Below are 11,567 nucleotides of genomic sequence, written 5' to 3' on the forward strand. Positions count from 1 at the left end.
GGACCGGAGGACCGGAAGTGAGACGGATCTGGACATTATAATCCCCAAAACACATAACAATAATTATCATTATTGTTATTTAGGATTAATTTATGTCCCCAGAAAGAGAAACTAAAATGTTTCAGATCAATCAAGCTGAGATAAAAGAAACCAGAAGACACAACAACGATCCACTCTGTTGGTCTACCTGAGGTCTAGGTGGGTGTGGTCTTAGTGCTGGTGGTCTCTTCGTCTACCTGAGGTCTAGGTGGGTGTGGTCTTAGTGCCTACCTGAGGCGGTCAGTCAAGGTCCAACAGCATTCCTCAGAGCTGGAGTGAAAATGCTGTGAAGACCTGCAGGGATCTGAACGCTGTGGGAGGATTATGGAGGAACTCTACTAACAGGATTACTGAGGAGCTAAAGGAGAAGGAGAAAGAGAGAGAGAGAGAGAGAGAGAGAGAGAGAGAGAGAGAGAGAGAGAGAGAGAGAGAGAGAGAGAGAGAGAGAGAGAGAGAGAGAGAGAGAAACCAAAACACTTCATTTACATACTTCAAATTTTCACAAATAAAGTACTAAAGACCATCTTGAATCCTGCTTTTACTTCACAGTTTCCCTCTGGTCTGGTCCGTTGTGGTTCTGTAGATCAGAGCGCCCTTCTGTGGATAAACTAATTAGTCTTTGGGATTTAACTTTTTAACATCTTGAAAAGATGATTTCTTTGCTTTTCAAGAAGAAAGAAAAAGTGAAATAAAAACTATAATCCACAGTGTGTTTCATCTCCTTGTGGTCCGGGTACAAGTCTGAAGGTCTGTGTTGTGTGTTGACGTCAGTGGCTCACAGGTAAAGCTGCTAATGAGGAGCAGGATTAGCTGCTAACGAGGTTAAGTCCAGCGTCAGCAAAACAGAGGACTGGAGCTCCATGATCCAGATCACAGACCTGAGGACAGATACTGCACTTCTCCTGAGACCAAGTTCGTCTGGCAACAACCTGCATATGTCTTCTTCTGTCTTTTCTTCATCATCTCACCCGTTCTGTCTTCCTCGGCCCTCTGTTTCTATGGATCCTGAACCCCTCTGAATTGAGACTGGATCACATACTGTAATCAGACTCGATCACACACTGTATGCAGACTGGATCGCAGACTGTAAGCAGACTGGATCACAGACTGAATCACAGACTGAATGCAGACTGAATCACAGACTGTATAAATGAAGAGGCACGATAAAATACCTTTACAACCTTATGGAACGTACGTATCACATACAGTAAATAACGTATTACTGCATGTGATACATTGTATACCGCATGTGATACGTTATATAATGTATTTAATGGTGGATTCTGATTTAGTGAATCACTTTGGCAGGAAGTGGAGATCAAGAGGACTGATGTGAGGATCGTGAGCTCCCAGGTTCTGGCTAGCTGGCTGTTAGCATGTTGTTTAACTCACTAGCAGAGAGAAACAACAGGTAAAATCTGATTGGATGAGCTGTACGTAAACCAGCTGTCAATCGAGAGATGCTACTACATTACATTTTAAAACAGATATAACCATATTATATATGCATATTTTAAATGAAATAATGAAATAGCTATAACTTTATGATGGTGTTCAAGCCAGCAGAGAATCTGATAACTTGATATAACAAACCAATCAGAAGCCAGTACTGACATGGAGGCAGGAAGCAGGCGATTCCACCTCACTCAGGAATTCATGTCCATTTGTTTAGTGTGTGTGTAAAAGTTTTGACCACTGAGTCATCAGGCACTCGTGTGTGCGTGTGTGCGTGTGTGTGAGTGTGTGTGTGTGTGTGTATGTGTGAGTGTGTGTGTGTGAGTCAGTTGCTATTTAACACCACACCCTGTCCTGTCCTGGGTCATAACGGCTCTGCTTCTGAAGGTAAGAACTCTTGGAACACTGCAACTTAACTTCCACACTAACAAAGCATTCAGGTCTCTCTGGTGCTGGAAACATTTAACAAGTCTCAGAGAGTCTGTGTGAGTCTAGAAGAGAGACTGGTATGGAACCAGTCTCTGGTTATTAAACCAGTCTCTGGTATGGAACCAGAATCCGGTCTCTGATGCAATGCAGTCTGCAGACCTCCTGGCTCTCTGCTTTGCTTTATTGTGATTGCTATTGTCATGTTAGTGTTGATGTTGGATACAGAGGGGGGGTCACAGAGACTGGAAGCAGACCAGCTGCTGCTCCTGGAGGTCCTGAGAAAAGACTTTAACTTTAATATATTCATAAACGTACTGCAATCACCGCTGACGGGACTTTTATTTTGAGACCAGTTGGATGCAGGGAGATGATCCTCAACATGTATTTTTTTTTAAACAGTGAAAAAACATTTGTATTCATGGCAACATTTACAACCTTAAAGCTTCAAAATAAGAGTCTAATCTGATCCATTCACCTAAGATGTTGGGATTTTAGTTTGAAAACAAAAAATGTGAAAATGATCTAAAAATAAAACTTCTACATGACGAAATAACTGTTACCTGTACTTTGTATTGTACCTAACTATAGACCTGAACCAGTCCTAACTATAGACCTGAACCAGTCCTAACTTTAGACCTGAACCAGTCCTAACTTTAGACCAGTACACAGGCTGCAGCATCAGTTAGCAGTTTAATTAGCAGTAGTTTTTTATTTTTTTATTTTCAGTGGTAACAAAACAAAAAGAGCTCTTAGGTTCATTTCTGCACCAGAAACCAGAGGACCTGGATCATGAATCACGAGTAACACAGCTGACATCCTGCCAGATCCTTTCCAGAATGCAGCACTCCTCTAGTGATCCATTAGAAACCTGCTCAATTGTTCCCGGTTAATATATAGTTTTCTGCTTTGAGTGCATGAATATTTGAGACAAGGGTGGCTGGGTAATGAAACACTGAATCTCACTAAAGGGTCAAAGATCGAGACGGGAACTCCATTGTTTATGGGTCTTGATTACGTAACACTTTACAAAGTAACATTTATTTGTCATTTCTTTGAAGGTGTGTGTCCATTAGATGTGTGTGTTCTATCTCTCTTATCTGCAGCCCTGACCTCTCATACGGTCCCACCCTCAGACGTCCTGGTCAATAAATCAAACACACCTCTCTGCAGCATTTACAGCCTGCTGGTGCTGAAGCTCAGTGTGAACAGAGTTCTGTGTTGAGTCCTTAGTCTGTTGCCTCTGGTATCTCCTTTCCACCTTTTTAAAAGGGGCATTCTCCAAAATATTCTAATATACATTTAATACATAATACACCTTAATGGAAACACAGAAAATGAAAAGGATTTTCCAAAAACTGTTGTTTCCATTCGCTGGAGTGGAAAGGTGTGACTATGGAGAAAGAGGAAGTGGTTTCACATCAGCGTGGTCAATGTGAGATGCTCCATGAATCCCCTTGCTGGTTGTAGACCTGTTGAAGTCAGGCAACAGTCCAACAAAAGAGGCACAGGAGGATACATCTGCTCACTGTAAAAAATCGTGTTGACAAAAGAGCAGTACAGCGTCTTTAAATGACCTTTTCATTCATGCTGTAGTCGACTGACAGAACATTAATTGCTGATTATCAAGTCTTCTGATAATCAGTTCATCTTTCAAGTGACTTTTCAAACCATAACCTCTGCTGGTTGCAGCTCCTCCAAAGTGAAAATGTGCTGAGTACAAAAATTCCAAATTCTGCTGAAGTGGAGGAGACATGATCGTGATGGATTCATTATTGTTTTTCCTCTCTGCAGGTGGACTCAACATGGCGATGGTGTCTGAGTTTTTGGGTCAGCTGACGCTGTCTTACGGAGCGGTGAGTCTCAGGGAACATATGTATCAGGATCATTAGGATTTATGATCCACCTACTGTCTTAATCTCACCATCACGTATGGTATGTCCATAGTGTCATATCTTTACTGCCCCCTGAGAGCAGATCAAGGTGTGGTTGGTTCCGCACCCACAGTTCACCTGAACAAACAGGGACCTGATGAACTTAAGACTCCATGAGTCATTCAGAATCACACAAGATTGATCAATTCTGAACTTCCAGTGTTTTTCCTTCCAGTCAAACCTTTCTGGAACTCTAGTGGACAAAAGTAGTGGACAAGTCCAAGTCAGTTCAGACCTGATCCCACTGGACAAGTCCTAGTCAATTCAGACCTGATCCTAGTGGACAAGTCCATTCCAGTTCAGACCTGATACCACTGGACAAGTCCTAGTCAATTCAGACCTGATCCTAGTGGACAAGTCCTAGTCAATTCAGACCTGATCTTAGTGGACAAGTCCAATTCAGTTCAGACCTAATCCTAGTGGACAAGTCCAAGTAAATTCAGACCTGATCCTAGTGGACAAGTCCTAGTCAATTCAGACCTGATCTTAGTGGACAAGTCCAATTCAGTTCAGACCTGATCCCAGTGGACAAGTCCAAGTAAGTTCAGACCTGATCCCAGTGGACAAGTCCAATTCAGTTCAGACGTGATCCCAGTGGACAAGTCCAAGTCAGTTCAGACCTGATCCCAGTGGACAAGTCCAAGTCAATTCAGACCTGATCCCAGTGGACAAGTCCCAGTCAGTTCTAACCCGATCCCGGTGGGCCGAGGAAAGAAAGAAGTACTGTATAGGTAACAGCCTTAACATGTGTTTATGAAAAAGTAAATTAAGTTGTCTGGAAAAACAGTCCACCTGTGATTTGAAGTTTAGACGATATCAAAGCACGGTGAGGTCATTGTCTCTGTCCTCGGTAGGAAGTGGAGCCTAAATTTCCCACCGTGGTGCCGGTACGAGACTTTGACCCGGAAAAAGATGCCGCCAGGATCGAGACGGCCATCAAGACAAAAGGTGAGAGAGTCTTTCCACATGTCAGAGTTCGGGACCTGTGTTCCGCCTGCTCTTCACAAATCATTCAGTAGACGTCAGCCCCAAACAAAGGTTTGCATCAGACCAGAGTCTGGATCCCTGGTCTTCAGAGACCAACCTGAGGCTTCAGAATACAGACAACATTCATTCAACACAGCTGTGGTTTCAGTACTAAATACACAGTACCTTACTTTCTGTCAACCAGAAACTACTTAAAGGTCTTCTCTTGGATATCCAGATCAATAATATCTCATCATCCTCTATTATCTACATAAATATGGAGAGCAGTAAAGTCACCTAATCACAGAATGAAGTCTCTCTCCCTCTGTGTGTGTTGTTAGCTTCTCCTTTCTCTGAAATGTGTTGAACCGGCCTCTGACTGTGACAATGAAGAGCTTTTCAAGTTGAACCTAAAATCCTAAATGTGCGTCATGCAGGAGTGGACGAACAGACCGTCATCGACATCCTGACCCGACGCAGCGGAGAGCAGCGGAGAGAGATCGCCTTCGAATACGAACGAATTGCAAAGAAGGTTCCAACTTTTCTGCCTGATTCCCAACATGAAGAAGACTCAACCACCTGCTGCGTCTTTCTGCTTCAGCTTCACTTAGTTGTTCAATGAGACATTCGTATGTACCTGTTTCAGGATTTGACGACAGCCCTGAAGGGGGCGCTGTCCGGCCCTCTTGAAGCTCTAATGTTGGGTCTGATGAAGAGCACCGCTCAGTACGACGCCTCGGAGCTCAAAGCCTCCATCAAGGTCAGAGTCAGCAGAACCCAATACACCAAATTCACAAGTACAGGAGGACAGAAGGACAGCACTCTGTTCTCTGCAACAGTAAACCTCACACATGGTTTAATTGAAAATGGTCTTTGACCAATCAGATGTCGCTAAGAGAGCTTTTATGTGAGCTGCTGGTTCTGGTTTCAGGGACTGGGCACGGACGAAGAAACCCTCATCGAGATAGTCTGCTCCAGAAACAACAAAGAACTGGAAGAGATCAAGAAGGTTTACAAAGAGAGTACGTCTGCACACAACGAGGGAATCTGAAATAAATTGAACCTTTCAACTTAAAGCTGCTGCCATTAAATAAAGTGCTTATTTATTGAATCAACTGCATACCAAGCTGACAGCCACGTCTCTGTTTTGTGTCTGCAGTGTTTAAGAAGGAGGTGGAGAAGGACGTAGCAGGAGACACATCGGGAGACTTCGCCAAGTTGCTGCAGGCGCTGGTTCAGGTACAATGTTTGAGGCTCAGTGGAACAGAACGTTTAAGATTTAGTTAGGCTCACTGAGTATTATTACTGTTTGGTATTTCTATGTTTTGTTGTATCATTGTATACATACTTCTATGTTTCCTGATCTTTCCAGACCAAGAGAGATGAACCTTCCAATGTGGTGGACTACGAGAAGATCGACCAGGACGCCAAAGTGAGTGGAACCATCGGGACATCCTGAACTTCAACGCTTCAGAAATATATTATGATTTCATGAGGAGCCCCAAATATCAAATAAACTCATCTCCTGGTGTTCATGAGTTTCATGTTAAAAAGTAATAAATTATATTAAATACCTTCTCAGTCTCTGTATGAAGCCGGGGTGAAGAGGAAGGGAACCGACGTGGCCACCTGGATCTCCATCATGTCTCAGAGGAGCGTCCCCCACCTGCAGAAAGGTGAAGTACATCTGCGACACCTTAAACTACACCTATGCCACCTCATGCTACACCTTATACTACACCTTTATACTACACCTACGACACCAGCAGCACATACAGACGTAGACGTCACCGCAGTTCATATTCTTTATTTTTAATACCAATGTTCTTTATGATTATTGCAACAATTGTTTAGTTTAATACCAATGTTCTTTATGTTTATTACAACATATTACTTATCATTACTAATTACAACATGTCTTATGTTTGATACTAGCGTCCAATATGGTTTTACGTTCATTGTTTCCAGTTGGAGAGTTCTTTACATTGTCTCTTTGTCTCGTAGTGTTCGAGCGCTATAAGAGCTACAGTCCCTACGACATGAAGGAGAGCATCAGGAAGGAGGTGAAGGGAGACCTGGAGAGGTCCTTCCTCACTCTGGGTAACCACACACAACCAGACCAGCAACACACAATACCAGTACATTACACCAGTAACACATGAGACCAGTAACACATGATGGTTTGTTCTCTTCCCAGTGGAGTGCTTTGAGAACAGACAGCTGTACTTCGCCAACAGACTCAATGAAGCCATGAAGGTACAGTTCAGAGTGTTACTTCAGTTGCGTAAAGTTTTGAGGTTTTGTACTTCGAGGTACTTGTAGTGATGCGTTTACTCACTCTTGAGTGGAGCTGGTTCTCTATTCACGTCATACAGAACGTGAATAACGTTGTGCGTTCTCTCAGTAATATTAACAAAAAATATAACGTTGTATGTTCTCTCATGATGTTAACGTCATACAGAACGTTGTGTGTTCTCTCATGATGTTAACGTCATACAGAACGTTGTGTGTTCTCTCATGATGTTAACGTCATACAGAACGTTGTGTGTTCTCTCCCTGCAGAGCAAAGGAGCCAAGGAGAAGGTGGTGACCAGGATCATGGTCTCCCGCTGTGAAGTGGACCTGATGAAGATCAGAACAGAGTTCAGGAAGCAGCACAAGAGATCTCTGTACCAGACCATCGCTGTTAGTACATTAGGATTTAAGATTGACTACTTTAAGATAAATATGTAATACTTGATATATAGTATGACATTCAGGTGCGAGTGAATGACGTCGTCAGCAGAAAGGAGCGAGGACCCGCTCAATGCTTTTAAATTATTATTATTATTATTATTATTATTATTATTATTATTATTATTATTATTATTATTATTATCATCATCATCATTATTATTATTACTATTATTTATACCATCATACTACGATTGCCATCGTCATTAGCACCATTATGGTTATTATTTACATTATCATTGTATTATTATTGTTGTTATGATTATTATTAATAATGTATATTAATAATCCTGTCTCTGTGGTTCAGGAGCACACAAAAGGAGACTACCAGAAGGCTCTGCTCAGTCTGTGTGGAGGAGACGACTGAGGAGCTGCACTACATATCCCAGAAGGCCACTGGGTGTGCACGAGACGACTGCAGTGTGTTCCCTCCATTAAACAGCTGTTTGATGAGCTGGCCAGCAGAGGGCAGCAGAGAGCCACCAGTTCTGCTGTGGACTAGTACTGCACTCCAGGAGTATTTGTACACATAGTATTCATAGAATGTGTTCTTTTGTGCATGTTGCTCTCTACTAATAAACTGAATAAATAATACATATTTTTTTCTGTTGAACCGAAAGTTTTTTTTTATTTGAAAATGACTAATGTTCACTTTCAAAAGAAATTTCATACATATGAATGTTCATATCTTCATCCTGTACATTGTGATCATAAAAGTTTGTCATTATTTGAGGAAACAACATCCACATTCATCAGTTCAAAGTCAATATTGCAAATCCCAGAGAGAGAGAGAGAGAGAGAGAGAGAGAGACACTTTAAAAGAGAGAGAGAGAGAGAGAGAGAGAGAGAGAGAGAGAGAGAGAGAGATCTATATACATACATATATATATATATGTTATTTATATATATATATATATATATATATATATATATATATATATATATATATATATGTATATGTATATATATAAATAAATAAATAAATATATATATTTGTATGTATATAGACTTTTTTTTCAGCCACAATAGGTCTTTTTATTTTATTTTATTTTTTTCCAAATATCAGGTTTTTATTGCACAGATAGAACTTCATATGCATTATTCTTACAAAGTGATTGCATATGTTATTATTTTTTTCTTTATATTTGAAAAAGCACAGATGGAGGAGGCACAAAAAGTTTTAGCATCTTGTTAAAATGATGTTTGGGCCGAACATTGTTCTTCCTCCAAAGTGAGCGAGACGTAGACACACAGACACATATTTGTTTATGTAACCTCACACTAATTCATATTTGATCATGAAATCCAGTGGAAGTCAGAAAAAAAGATCCTTCAGGTTGTTTTCCTTTAAACTGTTGAATGTTTTGTTTTGTTTGCTGCTTATTTTATAATTAAAGATATATTTATTTTACCCCCAGCTACAGTCGCTAATTAGCATTGTGCTGTTTAGACAGGGAGGTACAAGGACAGATATTAACTATTTTAAATTATTTTATTTATTTTATATTAGCGCTGGTCAAAATTAAACAAATTTAACTGATTAATTACATTATGCGTCAAATTCAATGATTAAGTAAAAACTAATGTATTGCAGCTTTTATTTTAAAGTAATGTTATCAGAACAATATAACAGCACTCTGGAGCAACAGCAAGTTAACATACATACATATATAGTTTTACATGTGTTTTCTTTTTTTTTCTGAACAGGTACTGTTCAGTAGTAAGGGTCCCCATGAGGGACAAACCACTCCTGGTACATGTTCAGTCTGTTGTTTACCTTAAAGATGTTAAAGACCAGCAGTTGATTCACTTTATACAAAAGCAATTTCATGTTTTCAGTTCAGTTTTTCTTCCTCAGTGAGAAAAGTCCAGTCTGTGTTGTCTTGAACAAGTGCACTAAACATCTTGTGATGTGAGGAAAGTTCTCCTCTTTGAGAGAAGAGTAAAGATCCAGAAGTGATGCTGACTTAAAGTGCTCTGCATGGTGGATCAGACCTCGGGGTCAGCAGCTTTGAGCATTAATGTTCAGCCTGGACTGTGAGCTGCAGCGAGGCTCCTGAGAGACTGACTGTGTTTCTCTTTGTGAGGCGGAGCGGCTCGCGGCAGCACCGCTGCTCTGAGAACACAAACTACACAACAATACTTTCACGTCATGCTCAAGTCTGCACGTCGTCAAAAAAACTAAAAAAAAACAAACAAACAAACATGCAGTTAACACGTGATCAAATAATTGACGCCTCGGACTAAAACAAAGGAGACGGAAAGACAGCTGAAGCTCCGAAGGTGACAAAGATACATCACTTCCTGTGATTAGCACATGAAACCTGTTATTCTGTTTTTAATGGACAGGCGGAGGCGTGTCTGTGAATCGGCTCTTCTCTCCGCTCAGTGCTGACCTGCTGACCCGCGCCACTGATATTTGTTTAAAGCAGAGCTAATCCTCGATTGTCATGCTCCCATAATCCCATCCCGGCCTTCCTTTCCAATCCCCCCACCTTCACCCCCCTCCCTCCTCGCCCTTTCTTACCCCCTCTCTTCTCCCCCTCTCTCCCCCCCCCAAGCAGAAATCAGTACGACGGCCACTCCAACATGAACCAGCTGCTGCTGTAATGACTCTTATTGTAATTCCTGTGAGAGCTGAGTGGAGGACAGTGGTGAGTCAGGAGAGGAGGGTCTGCTTCAGACCTCTAGGAGAGGAGGGTCTGCTTCAGACCTCCAGGAGAGGAGGGTCTGCTTTAGACCACCAGGAGAGGAGGGCCTGCTTTAGACCTCTAGGAGAGGAGGGTCTGCTTCAGACCTCTAGGAGAGGAGAGTCTGCTTCAGACCTCCAGGAGAGGAGAGTCTGCTTCAGACCTCTAGGAGAGGAGGGTCTGCTTTAGACCTCCAGGAGAGGAGGGTCTGCTTCAGACCTCCAGGAGAGGAGGGTCTGCTTTAAACATCTAGGAGAGGAGGGTCTGCTTCAGACCTCCAGGAGAGGAGAGTCTGCTTTAGACCTCTAGGAGAGGAGAGTCTGCTTCAGACCTCCAGGAGAGGAGGGTCTGCTTCAGACCTCTAGGAGAGGAGGGCCTGCTTTAGACCTCCAGGAGAGGAGGGTCTGCTTTAGACCTCGAGGAGAGGAGGGTCTGCTTCAGACCTCCAGGAGAGGAGAGTCTGCTTTAGACCTCTAGGAGAGGAGAGTCTGCTTTAGACCACCAGGAGAGATAATCCACCTGCACATCTCAAGTGTTGCTGGAGTCCAGAGTCTGAGGTGAATATTTACTGGAGACAGACGCTTCCTCATCATGAAGGTTCACTTCACGGCCTTCATGCAGCAGCAAAGGAGCTCTTCGCTCAGTGTACTCATCAGCTGTTCGACACCACTGGCCTTGTTTTAAAAACTACATTTTAGCAAGAATACTGTAAAATACATATCATCAATCTCTCGTAAATATTGTGCACACAGAACCGTCCTCAGGTCTTTTAAAGCTGCAGCTCTTCAGATTACCCAAAGGTCTTCAGTCCTTCTCTGTTCCTTCCCTCTCTTTTCAAGCTCCTTGTTTGTTTCCAGCTCCTTGTTTGTTTCCAGCTCCTTGTTTGTTTCAAGCTCCTTGTTTGTTTCCAGCTCCTTAGAGGAGCGTTTTATGCATAATGCAGAGCAGCAGACGAGCTCTCAGATAAACCATTTAGTGTATTTTCAGCTAAAATCACCCCCCCCCCCTCCCTCTCTCCTCCCCGCCCGCCCTCCTGTAAGAGGAACAATTAAGACCTTGAATTAAGCGGCGGGATCAAGCGTCCCTCTGCCTCCGGCCTGGAGCCGGTGTCTCCACCGGGCCCTTGATCTAAGCCCCGCCCGAGGGGCTCGGCTCACGAGCCCGGGACCGAGGAGGAAAGTCAAGACCACAAGAACACGAAGTCTCAGCTTGTTGAATCCTTGTTACACACAGGAAGCCTCGCGCCAACGAAGGTAAACGCTAACGAAGGTAAACGCTAACGCACATAAACGCTAACGAAGGTAAAAGCTAACGAAGGTAAACG

General features: G+C 42.5%; 1 protein-coding gene across 1 annotated transcript; it reads left to right on the top strand.

Annotated features, from left to right (window-relative positions):
• Positions 1 to 1,871: 1,871 nt before the first annotated feature.
• LOC137789258 (annexin A2-B-like) lies at positions 1,872 to 8,128 on the top strand. The gene is made up of 13 exons (XM_068582651.1): positions 1,872 to 1,881; positions 3,715 to 3,776; positions 4,709 to 4,802; positions 5,258 to 5,352; positions 5,467 to 5,580; positions 5,752 to 5,842; positions 5,980 to 6,059; positions 6,193 to 6,252; positions 6,403 to 6,496; positions 6,825 to 6,920; positions 7,018 to 7,076; positions 7,383 to 7,505; positions 7,861 to 8,128. The coding sequence occupies exons 2-13, from the start codon at positions 3,726 to 3,728 to the stop codon at positions 7,918 to 7,920; spliced, it is 1,017 nt and encodes a 338-aa protein (XP_068438752.1). The 5' UTR covers positions 1,872 to 1,881; positions 3,715 to 3,725; the 3' UTR covers positions 7,921 to 8,128.
• Positions 8,129 to 11,567: the final 3,439 nt, after the last annotated feature.

Source organism: Clinocottus analis, unplaced genomic scaffold (assembly GCF_023055335.1).
Source record: "Clinocottus analis isolate CAN_PGR_092001 unplaced genomic scaffold, fCliAna1.0.p SCAF_10, whole genome shotgun sequence".
Classification (NCBI taxonomy): domain Eukaryota; kingdom Metazoa; phylum Chordata; class Actinopteri; order Perciformes; family Cottidae; genus Clinocottus; species Clinocottus analis.